Consider the following 12,815-nt stretch of genomic DNA (forward strand, 5'->3'; position numbering starts at 1 on the left):
AGAAGATGCTCTAGTGACATAATACGCACTATAACAGGGCTGCCATGCTTCCGGGAGAACACTTCAGGCTAGTCCTGGCTTTCTGTCACTCCCCCTCATGATACTCGCAGTGCTGCTATCAAATAGCAGAAGCAGGACTACAACTAACACAATGCACTGGTGTTTGTAAGTTCCAAGAAAGAGTAAATGATCATTGTGTTTTCTCCAAAACTGGCTCATTTCACAACTCTGATCCCTGCACCATCTACGCTTGTCATCTCACTTAGGTCAACCTGAACAGGTTCACCCAGTCCTACGTTTCCCCATTCCCTGCATTGGGTTGCAGCCCTACTTTTCTTAGATAACTGAGCATTATAACTCAGTGCATGCAATGGAGTGAAACTAGGACAGGGCCATTATTATTTGGGTTGATGTAGGTGAACTGGCAACTTCAGTGTCATTCCTGTTAAATTTCTTTCCATCTGTAAGATAAAATGCTCCAGCTGAGGTCTATAATTTATATATATATATATATATATATATATATATATATATATATATATATATATATATTTAAGTACCGAACACACAATTCATTGCAAAGCATACCATGTCAAAGATGAAGGGCATGCAAATAAAAAAACAACAGAACCAAAAAAAAGCCATAATGTTCCAGGCCATAAATATGATTACAAAACACAAATAAATAGTCTCATACTATTGTATAGATCCTAGCTTAATCAACAGGAATGTCAGTTTACCGTGAAAAATGTCAACATACAATTTTATCAAAAAAATGGAAAATTTGGGACTGATGATGGCCGCATCTGATTTCTGGATGAGCCATTTGCATATTTCCTATCGATCTGTAGATAAATAGAGGGGGGAGGAGGGGGAAGAAAGGTGCCACCTGTATGATCGAGTGTGTTGCTGCCTACATCCTTAAGGAATGATTTGCGTCATGATACCAACCTACGATACTCTGGCTTGAAAAAGAAGAATTCCTATACTCACATTTATTATTTGAAGGCCATTTAATAAAGTAGGACTTTGTTTTTTTTTCCAACTGAATACACATGAAGAGTCTCTCACTAACAGGAAAACACTTGGTGATAAAGTAGGACGCTGAGAGTGGAGTGCAGCAACAGCAGCAAGATGGAAATCCTGTGTGCCACTCCTCGTGATTAAAATTCACATCTGAAATACTGAGCAATGATCTCCTCTCTCTGCCACCATCTCAGTCAGACTCACTGTCCCCACAATCCCCTTCTTCTTTTGTTGTTCTACCACTTTTCGTAAACCCTGGAGCCAGGATTTCTTTTTTTAAGCCTTCTTTCCTCTCTGTTGCATTCTGGTCTTCCCATAGTCCCTGGGCAGGCATTCTCGTGCCCACCCTGGCCAGAGCACTGTAGTAAGTAATCTGTGCTCCTTGAGGGAGCTTACCTATAACAGGAGAGTTAACTTTATCAAATCTGGGAGGAAGGTAACAGCCACACTCCACTTAATTTTTTGGCTTACGTTTGAAAGATGGCACAGTCATTTCACAGATGCTCTCTCTAGAAACACTTTTATACATGTATGAGAAAACATAATGGAAGGAAACAACACATTAAATAATTGACATCGTATACAGTGGACTATAGAAGCACTGTTCCCACCACCACAATTAGGAGAATGGCGTTTTCCGCTAATAATCTCTGGAAACCTGTTTCCTTGTTGATGGACAGGCATTCTCGTTGCATAAATATGTATTACACATAGTTACAAATCCAAGCAGAAATTTGCTTCTTGTCATTTTTATAGCAAAGATTATCAAATAAAATACATAATCAGTTACATATGTTAGCTCAGGATATCTGTCCCTGTTGCCAGAGTTTGGTAAAGCAACCAGTTGGCTCTGCATCACAGTTAGGGACCAGAGACCCCCATATGTCCTCACAAGATTTAACATACTCATTTTAATTATAATTATATTTAATTTTAAATGGGAAGAACCACTACGTACAAAGTGTAACAATAAAAAAAACCTTGTGCTCTGTTTTTTTGTCTTAGGCATCTTGATGATTTTCTAATAAATACTTCACTTGCTGATATTATTTGTATTGTAGCCCGCTTTGATGTCTTCAGTGAAAGATGGGATATCAAATATGAATAAATGAAATGAAATTAAACTGTAACACTGAAAGAGCAATCAAATGCTGGCAGCAGGGCAGTCATTTCTATTTCCCTGGTCCCTGAACTCCCAGAGTATTCTGCTGCTGATGTCACAGTGCTTAGGGTTGAAGGAAGGAAGTATAAATGTGTATTTATTTCTATGATTTATATTCTGCTCTTTCAGGCACCTCAAAGCGGATTACATTCAGGTACTGTATGTATTTCTCTGTCCCTAGAGGGCTCACAATCTAAATACCTGATTCACTAAGAGTTTTTTCCATAGACACAAAATGGGAGAAAAGGCTTAATGCATCTGGTACTAACTTTGTGCCTGAGGTAATGGAAAGTGAAGTGACTTGCCCAAAGTCACAAGGAGGTTAAGCGGGATTTGAAGTATACATGAAAGCTAGGAACAGGGAGAGTGATGTTAAATGTTTTAGTGCAGCTTTGAGCAAAATGCTTGTTCCGTAAATATGGAACATAAAAATCAAATCATTGTGAGGCTAAAATTATAGAAATACATGGCAGGAGCTTCTGGCTGAGAAAAGAAATGGTCTGCGAAGGTGAGAAATACTCACTGCTTGATAAATCGAGAGAATGTGTCATTATCTTCTTGTTACTGCTAAGCATTATTATATGGGTAAGTCATTTCTGCCCCTTTCTTTTCAGAAACATTACAAGGCATGACTGCAAGGTCAGAAGGGCCTATATAGAACTGAGCCACCTTGAAGTATCAGAATCTATGTATAGAATTCACTTGGCCGGATGCTGTCTGTCGCCAGTCCCCGATAGACAAACCTGACTATCAGCACAAGCTTCAGAAGCTGTGAGCTCTTGGGGTGCACATGCATGAATAAATGGGCATGCACACCCCACCAGACACTAACAACCATTTTTTTTTTAAAAAGAAAAACACTTCTCCCCACTGACCAAACCCACTTAAACAGGCTTCGCTGATCTCCATCCCAGCCCTTGCTCCAATGTGAGTCTGAGTCTTCTGGGGGCAGAAGCGATTCCCAGTCGCTCCTGCCCTGTTGTACTTTTAACAGGATGAATTTTGTTGTCTAAGTTTTTTTGGGGGGTTTGTCTTCATTTTTGATAATTGAAGGGGCATTAGATAGATAGGAGTTTTCTGGATGCTTGATCACCCTTTCATTGTGTCTAGGGATGGGTAATTTGTGGTAATCTTAGCATCCCGAATCATTGTGAATAGTTGGCTGCTATCAAACTGTGCTGGGGTCTTTTTTTTTTGGGGGGGGGGGGGGGGGAGGCAGAATGTGGTGGGCCTGGGCCAGTGAGAGAAGAAGAGTGAGCTGGGGCTGGGTCAGTGAGGGGGGATTATCCAGAGAGGGCCTGTCAGAGTGGGTAAGGGGAGAGGGGAGTCAGAGTATGCTAAGCTCAGGCTGGGGAGGGGGGTGTGAGAGTGTGCTGGGTTGGGTTGGGGAATGGAGGTCATTGTGTGCTGGGGCTAGACTGGTGAAGGGGAAAGAGAGTTTGAAGTCGGGCTAGAGAGGCGGGGAGTCGGGACTCAGAATGTGCTGGGCCTGGGCCTTTGAGAGAAAAAGGGGGGGAAGGGGGCGGGGCTGAGGAGGAGGATCATAGAGTACTGGGATTGGGCCAGTGAGAGGGTAGGGACTGCTGGCATGGATCTGGGGAGGGGAATCAGTCTGCTGGGGATGAGTTGAGGAGAAGAGAAAGAAGTGCTGAGGTAAAGCTGAGTTAGATGCAAGGGAGTGCTGGGTTCAGACAGGGGAGAAAGATAGTGAATAGAGGCTTCTGGGTTTTAGCTAGTTCTAATATATTATAGCACAGAAAATGCTGGTAAACTTTTGACGTAGCACTTGAGCCCCAGTGTTAGGAAAAGGCAGTGAGAAAAGGTCATGAAAAAACTGATTGCATCAGCAGCTAAGAAGGCAAACAACCATGATAATGACGTAGCAAAAACTGCAAAAGGTTTTAGGAGGTTTTATCTACATTTAAAGGGCAATTTTCAAAAGCCATTTTCCCAGGTCAAATGACTATTTGAAAATTGCCCAATCTTTGCCAGGGCAAAAGTATGCCCAGGGATCAACACTGTGTTTTCCTAAATCTGCATTCATGGTAGGTCCTGGGATGCATTTAAGTTGGTGCCCAAAAATAGAGCACTTAGATTACATTTTTGAATCTGTGTTATTTGCAAAGGAAAAAGTGCTTTCAGAAAGAAAGCAGGTGCAAATTTCTGCAGGTAGTTTTTTCCCAGGGGACTTCTGAAAGGAAAAGTATGTTCACATTCTCCATCTGAGAACTGGAGCAAAGTCTGCAGATCAAATTATCTGCAGTTTTCATCAATACGGGCATTTTTTATTATATCCCATTAGTATAACCATCTTTTTGCATGTAATCCATTACTGTCAGTTTCAGGATACCACTTTAGTGGCACAGGTTAGAGCATGGATGGGTTCCATGAAGAGGGCAACCAGTCTGAACAGACTTCATGTCAGTGCATGACATAACAATTATCCGTGAAAGTATACATTTTGAGAGACCACGAGATTTTAACAAGGTTATCTCCATCCATTAAGATGATACTTTCAAATCTGCTGAACAATTACAAGGCAGCATTTTGAATTCCATTATTATTAAAATATATATATATATTGCAGTGTACTGGGTTTTCTTTGCCTGCTAACATTTTTCTATAATTGTATCCCCCAAATAGGTGGAGCAGATGAGTTCTCAAGGTACTGGTACCTAAAGTCAGTATTAGGCACACTACTAGTATCACTGCACGGTAAAACACCACAAACAATATATTATTATGTGCATGAAAATATTTCATATCAGCAAGTTTCCATCTCTTTCTGTCCAAGTGGTTCATCCCTATTTTAGATGATAATAAATGTCCAAGCATTTTGTAGCTTATTCATTGTTCAAGGCCAAGTTCAACTTGTCGACAAGCATGTGATATAAAGAAAGCACAGCTACATGAATCTGTAGTTATGCTAACTAGCAAAAACATTCTAACATATTTTCGTAGTCTTCATATTATACATACTGCAAGTCCCAAATTTCAGTCATACCCTTTTGTTGTAGAAAACATTAGCAAAGTGCAAGCTGTCCTGTTTATGATCCTTGAGCTTCCTGGTTGAATGACCCTAACAGTGCTTTATCTCATGACCCCCTTGCAAAACCTACTCTGTTACAGGACTATCTATTGTCAATCCATTTCTGATAAAAGAACATATCTGAGCATCAAAGGACTCATTCCAAACTTGCAAACATAACGTTAAAACATCCCAAGCTCTTTCCGGTGGGTGAGCACTTTGACTAATTTCCTCCATCTCTATATTTGCAATGAACTGTGAGCTATAAAATAGCAGTCGATTTAAAGCATCATGCTAGTTTTATGAACTCTGAATAGTTGCTGTTAGAAACGCACATCAAACTTACAAAAGGGGCTCTTGTCTCAGTCTTTCTGTTGACCCATAACTCATAAATATTCTTCCAGCTGATTCGCTCAACTTTGAGAATGCCTTTAAGGCATTTCAGACATGATGAAGATCCTACATGACACATGGTTTTATTCAGAAGATGGTTGTTTTTGTCATGTAGAAAGAAAGTTAGAAGTGTCTATACTGAGATCTATGCCCTCCACCGAAAATGTAAAACTGACTTTGAGAAAATGTTAGTTGGTGGAGTTAACTATGGGGGTGGGCATGTTTTTTCTCTTTGGCATTGACAGCATGGATGGATGAACGTCACATATATCATGCCACAGATCGTTGAGCTGTTGTCGGAATAGAAGTCCATTGTAAGGTAGAGTAGAATTGGCTTGGCGATCCTTTTCATTTACCATTCTCCAAACATATGTATCCTTGATGAAGAAGATGTCCTCTTGTGCAACAGAGAAGTAGACAGCATCAAGATTCCCCACAGGGTGATCATCTGGAAACACAGCTGGAAAGACATCTTTAATTGATTTTGGGAATCCATCTACTATTTTATTTGTTTCTACACTGTAGGCAGTAACCTAGAACCAGAACAAACAGAAAGAAAAATGGCAACATGAGAAGAGGAAAGGATAAGCTGAAAAGTTGAAGCACAAAGTTCTCTATATCTGGACATTTACATTCAAATTTTGTTGAAGTTGCACATGAAATATATATATATATATAATATATATATATAGATAGATATATACATATACTTATATAATAAATATTTATTTCCTTTTGATATTCCATCTTTTCCTAGGAAAGACACAAGGGGGATTACAAAGAAAGATATGAATTGCAGTACATACCTCTGGAACTGGGGGAGGGGATACAACATGAACACTGCAAAACTGTATAGGTACCAATACTCTGAATACACTGTTTTCATAATATAGGGAGGACACCTAGTAATAAGATAAACCAACATGATATATAAAAATAGAATACTTTTTCATATTTAAGGAAGGAATCCTAACAGTAAGATGAGTAGAAATGCAGAGTTCAGGAGAAGGTTTGGCTGAAAAGCCAAGTTTGATTCTCTTTTGAAAGGGAGAGTAATAGATTTCCTTGCATAAATCTTGAGGGATATTGTTCCATAAGTTGTGTACAAAGCAACTGAATGCATACAGTTTTGTGCAGGTTAGCATTGCCATAACTAGTGAAGGGACAGATAAAAAAGCCTGTTGGATGGGCTGAAGTTTGGTGGTCTCACCTATCACAAACCTATTGCAATACTACCACAAAATGTACTACAGTGAAACATACCTGAATCTCCTGATATAAAGTATACAGCACTGCCACCAACCTCACAGACCACAGTATGCAACATTGCCAACATCCAAGTGAGACATTCTGTATACTATGTGGCGACTAGGCTCGGGGCATGATCGATGGGAAAGCGTGAGCCCTTGGGCCATGGCACAACCCCAGGACAAGCCTCCAAGCTTTGCGCCTTCGGTGGGCAAGCGCATCTGGGCATGGGCTGGGCTAAAGCTTAGAAGCACTTGGAGACTTGGAACACTTGAAGAATTTGAGCACTCAAGCCTCCGCTGAAGCTGCATGACAGGAGTGAGACCCAGCAATGCAATGTTGGTCTCTGGGCATAGCCCTCCGGCCACTCGATAGCCCTTTCAGACCTGCAGCTTGAGAATGGCTTGTGCATCAGGACAGACAGAGGTCGAGGATAGAAGAAGACTCTGGAGACATGGACATGACAAAGACTTGGAACTTAGGCACTGAAGACTTGGAACTAGACTTGAGATAGAAGTCCAGGCTTGAAAAGGAATCCACTCAAACTGAAGACAGTTGTCCAGGTGAGGAACTAGGAGCTAGGAACAAGGAGATCCATTAACTGGGCAAGCTCCATGAGACCGGAGCTAGAACAAGACTAGGAACTTGGAACTCAGACTTGGAACTTGGAACTTTAAAAACAAGGTTGGACTCTGAGGACTTGACCCAGCAGCGATAGACCTGGAAGCTTGGATTTGGGATTGTGTCGTGACATGCCCTACACAGCCAAAGTGGCTGGTCATGGACAACTCACTGGCACACGAGAAAACTCAGAGACTTGGCTAGGATGAGGAACAGGAACCCTGGAACACTGGAGATGAGGACTTGAACTCAGGAACTGAAGTCTAGCACTTGAAGCAAAGACGAAAACCTAAGGTTAAACTGAAGATGGGGACCTGGACTGGACCTCAGGAAATGAAGATACAGACTCTGGAGATGAGGCACAGACCTCCATGGACTAGGCTACAGGACTTGGGTAGCGGCGCAACCTACACAGCCTAACAAGCCACTGAATACAGTACTATGATCAAGTCAACCTGCCACAGTGTACAGCACTGGCACTAAGTCAGTGAACCATGCCATGGAGTACAGCTTTATAACAAGAAACCACAATACACAACCCTTGCACAATGCCAACAATCCATAGCATGCAACCTTTCAGAGTGAATTTCTGCCAGCAAGGCAACTGGGTAAGAGACAGGGGAAAAGGGGGAGTGAGTGTCAGGTCCCATGGGGGAATTGGTATATGCATCTACACAAAGTAGACAAATCAGTGCTGGGCAGACTGGATGGGCCATATTGGTCTTTATCTGCCATCATTTATATTACTGTGTTACTATGAGAAATCGTCCTCCTGTTTTTTTAACATTTATAAAAAAGAGAAAAAATGAGATTTACTGAAAAAATGTTTACCAAGATGTCTCTAAAAGTGCACTCCCTGGTCGATGAATGAGCATTTTTATCAATAATGTGTTACAGGGAGGACAGAATCCCACATTCCAAACGAAGGAGGTTTGGTAGGAGGTATTTACATAAATCTGTTATCTGATGGGAAGATGCTTACGTTGAGTTCCCTGAAGAAATAAATGTTGCCGTCCCGTTTGTCAAAAAAGGCAGTGTCGATGGTGCTGAAGACTCCAGCAAATCCCTCAGTTATCAGACGAGGGTACTTGTTCCCTTCCACATCCATGGTATATGCTATGTCCTTTTCATTGTCATAGCGCCAGTACTGAGTGCCTAGCCAAGAGAAAACATAGACTCAATGGAAGCATTTAAAGGCATGCACATTCAACTGATTCAGAAAAAGTTGTCAAAAATAATCAAACCTTTTACCTGCTCTAACATTTATATTAGTGATTTTTTTTCTATTTATAAAGTTTAATAATACATATTGTACTGCACACGATTAGAACTATTAAATAAAAGCTTGCTCCAGGTCATGGATGATGCTTTCAGGTTATTTTTTTTTTTAAACGTTTCTTTTTTCTTCTTTTTCATTTTTGACCTGGCAAAGTCGTACTGTGGCCGAAGATAGAGGAAGGCTGAGATGAGCTGACAGCAGCAGGTCAGGAGGGAAGCTGAAAAACTCATCAAAGGTGGCTGCTGGTGCAGGTGGAGTGCGGGCTGTGGAGAGGTGATGGCTGGGTGTCAGAAGCAGATGGTGAGGAGAGAGAGCTGAGGAAAGGCAATGCCTGGGGCCTGAAAGGGGGCTGAGGAGAGACAGACAGACAGACAGACAGAATGGCTGGTGGTAGAGGTGAAGTGTGGGCTAAGAAGAAGTGATGGCTGGGCAGCAAGGCTGGGGCTCAGAAGAGGCAGTGACTGGCTACTGGAGGTCACTGTAGGAAGCTGAGAAGAGGCATCAGCTGCAACCTGGGACTGGGAGGAGCCCCAGTAAGCAATGACTGGATGCGGGAAGAGGGCATGACGAAAGGTGACAACTATTTATGAAGCCGGGGGGGGGGGGGGGGGCCTCTGAAGATCATCAGCTGGAGTTGGTGGAGGATCCCCAAGGAGTGGCAAACAGAGAGAGCTGGAGGTCAGAGCTTCCTGAGGAGTAGCGGCAGCTAAAAATTGAGGGGCAACATTTCAGCTAATGAGTGGCAGCAAAGGTTAGGTGTGTGTGAAACAGTAATGAAGCACTGCAGCACTCGGGCCGCAGAAAGACAACACACTCTGATGCACTGAGATAGATGCATTTTGGGATATACACTGATACAGTTAGAGACAAGATTTATTTATTTATTTATTTAACATTTTTCTATACCGACCTTCATGAAAGATTTCATATCAGATCGGTTTACATGTAACAAAGGGTATAACTTAAACAAGAACAATTCACTTGAAGCGGAAGTTACATATAACAGGGTATATAACTTGCCAGCATGCTGATCCTGAGGGTTAGAAACAAAATAAACTTAACAAATCTGCCCAGCAGGATATACACTTCCCCTATGCACTTTCTATGATGAGGAGCACAATAAGTCAAATCTGTGCAGATGGTACATCCTCTTTACTGTTTTCTTGTTGTTCTCATACAGCTTATCACTCCCTTTGTTTCTTAAATTTCTCTTTCTCTCTTTGTCGCCAATTCTGAGAGAGACCTGTAGAGAGAACTAGCCCTGATATTTAGAAGTCTGGAGAAAGCACTCCTTGGTGTAGGGGAGAAGGCACTCCAGGAGTAAGCAGTACTATGTGGTAACAGACTCGGGCACAGAAAAAGCTCTCAGAGATTGTAGATAGAGAAACAAACCTTATTTCTATTAGAGACAGAGGGCCCTCCACTGAGAAGGACCTAAGAGAGGGAGTAGAGATAATATCTAGACTTTTTTTCTTTTTTAAATTTTTGCACATGCAAACATCTCTGAGGCAGAAATACGGAACCTCTATCAGAATTACACAGCACCCTTCCGGTGGCCAACACCAACCTTTAAAGAAGAGGGTGTGATCTTTACCCCACGTCCATACGTGGACAAAAGCATCAATATCTGATTCTGGAATGCCGTGCCAGCCAATGGAGAGTTGGGTGGGGTCACCATAGCGGGTCCGGTTGTTCCGGTTCTCGTACCTCCAGTACCAGCTGCTTCGGAAGAAGTAGGTGTTGAAATGAGGCACCGTTCCTCCGGACTCTTTCCTCACCCAGTCGAACACAGTGTTAAAGCGTCCCTCGCACTTTCCTGCTCCCCCACCCAGGACAGGAATGAATAGCACAGACAAACATTAGAAAAGCAGCACTGCTAACGCAAAAAAAAAAAACCAAACCAACAAACAAATCCCTGAGACCTTTATGTTTTGCCAGTGTACACCAGTGAGGGCTCACATTTTCTAATCTGTTGCTTGACTACTGCCAGAAGAATCACAGGACTGTTATGAGCTGCCTGCCAAATGTACATTTAAAACACTTTCAATTACTGCAGTTAGCAAAGGGAAGGGAAATACAATGTAAAAAGGGGTTTATTAAAATAACTCGACAAATATTATATATGGAGCCTTAGATATTATACTGATTTAGGAAAATATGGGCTGCCAAGTATGGGGAAAAAAGACTGAATGGTAAATTTATCCCAAAAGAATTCAGGTCCAGGCTGGTATGATATGGAAAACTTTGGAGGTTTTTTGTGATTTCTTTAATGGTAATGTGTCACTATGACTATTCCTATTTATTTTAATTATAGTCCTGTCCACAGTGTGACATGGAGTTCCAGAAGGGTTTTGTTTCAGTGTATATAAGAACATAAGATTTGTCATACTGGGTCAGACCAAAGGTCCATCAAGCCCAGTATTCTGCTTCCTACAGAGGCCAATCCAGGACACACATACCTAGCATAGGGGTGGCAAGCTCCAGACCTCGAAAGCCATAAACAGGCCAGATTTTCAGGATATCCACAATGAATATGCCTCCATTGTATGCAAATCTATCTCATGCATATTCATTGTGAATATCCTGAAAACCTAGCTTCTTTGTGGCTCTCGCGGACTGAAGTTGGCTACCTCTTGACCTAGTAGGATCCCAAACAGTACATAGATGCTATGCTGCTAACACTCAGGGGTAAACAGTGATTTTTCCTCAGTCTACCTGGTTAATAATAGTTTATGGACTTCTCCTCAAGGAACTTGTCTAAACCTTTTCAAACCCAGCTATGCTAACTGCCTTTACCACATCCTCTGGCAATGAATTCCAGAACTTAATTGTGCATTGAATGAAAAAATATTTTCTCGAATTTGTTTTAAATGTTCTGCTTAGTAACTTGATGGAGTGTTCCCTAGTCTTTTTATTTTTTGAAAGAGTAAACAACTGATTTGCATTTACTTATTCTACTCTACTCATGATTTTATAGTTCTCTATTATAACTCATCAGCTTTCTCTTCTCCAAGCTGAAGAGCCCTAAATTCTTTAGCTGTTTCTTATAGCGAAGCCATTCCTTTCTCTTTATCACTTTGGTTGCCCTTCTCTGTACCTTTCTACTTTTGCTATATATTTTTTGGAGATGTGGCAACCAGAACTGCACACAGTATTTTAGGTGCTCTTGCACCTTGGAGCGATACAGAGGAATTATGACATTCCATTCCTTTCCTAATAATTTCTAATGTTCATTTTTTACCTCTGCAGCACACTGAGCCGATAATTTCAACATATTGCTCACTGTTGAAGCCTAGATTCTTTTCCTAGTATATGGAAACTACATTGAGTAACTATAATTTAGATGACTTTTCCTTATGTGCATCACTTTGCACTTGTCCACATTACATTTCATCTGATATTTGGATGTTCTGTCTCACAGTCTCACAAGGTCCTCCTGCAATTTCTCACAATCTGCAAATCTGATCACTTCATTGGTTCCCTTTTCCAGATAATTTAATAAATATATTAAAATGCACCAGTCCCAGTAGAGATCCTTGGGGCAGTCCACTGTTTATCATGGCTAGGTTATGTCTGAAAGTGATCTTATTATAAATTTGCATTGGTAGAAACCCTGCCATTGTATGTAGGATGCCCCTGGTGTTGGACTAAGAAATCTATATTGGTCTGAGATGTCAGATCCTGCTAGACCCAGATAGAACTCAAGAGGCTCTGAGAGAATCGAGCAGCAGTCAAGTGAATTCTATTTGCAGCATGGAGACTTGCTGAGATTCATCTGTCTCCTTATTTGGGCTCATCTATGCCCCTAGGAGACAGAATGCAGCACAACCCAACTGGCTCTCTTCCTGCTCAGGAGTAACCTCTGGGTTCAACATTAAAACTGTGAGTAAACCACTTGGACTGTGGATCTTGGAGTAGGAGGCGGATTACCTGCAACAGGGAGGAAATGCTGACCTGGAATGATCCTAAGCTCTTGGGGATAGGAAGCCAGATTAGTATTTATATCTGAGGATGCAGGGTTCAGCTAGAATCCTATCTGTGCTTCTGAAACTGTGGAG

At 41.5% G+C, this 12,815-nt stretch overlaps 1 protein-coding gene and 1 long non-coding RNA gene across 2 annotated transcripts in view; one reads left to right on the top strand and one right to left on the bottom strand.

Annotated features, from left to right (window-relative positions):
* Positions 1–708: 708 nt before the first annotated feature.
* LOC115087964 (matrix metalloproteinase-21-like) overlaps positions 709–12,815 on the bottom strand; it is a 75,062-nt gene continuing 62,955 nt past the window's right edge. The window contains exons 6-8 of the mRNA XM_029595764.1: positions 10,325–10,573; positions 8,461–8,633; positions 709–6,142 (exon numbers count right to left, since the gene is read on the bottom strand). Of these exons, the coding sequence (XP_029451624.1) occupies positions 5,798–6,142; positions 8,461–8,633; positions 10,325–10,573 (767 nt within the window). The 3' untranslated portion in view covers positions 709–5,797. The remainder of the gene's footprint in view (positions 6,143–8,460; positions 8,634–10,324; positions 10,574–12,815) is intronic.
* Positions 12,569–12,815, top strand: part of LOC115087972 — a 121,871-nt gene continuing 121,624 nt past the window's right edge. Inside the window, exon 1 of the long non-coding RNA XR_003855677.1 lies at positions 12,569–12,639. This is a non-coding gene — a long non-coding RNA (uncharacterized LOC115087972). The remainder of the gene's footprint in view (positions 12,640–12,815) is intronic.

Source organism: Rhinatrema bivittatum, chromosome 1, assembly GCF_901001135.1.
Source record: "Rhinatrema bivittatum chromosome 1, aRhiBiv1.1, whole genome shotgun sequence".
NCBI classification, from domain to species: domain Eukaryota; kingdom Metazoa; phylum Chordata; class Amphibia; order Gymnophiona; family Rhinatrematidae; genus Rhinatrema; species Rhinatrema bivittatum.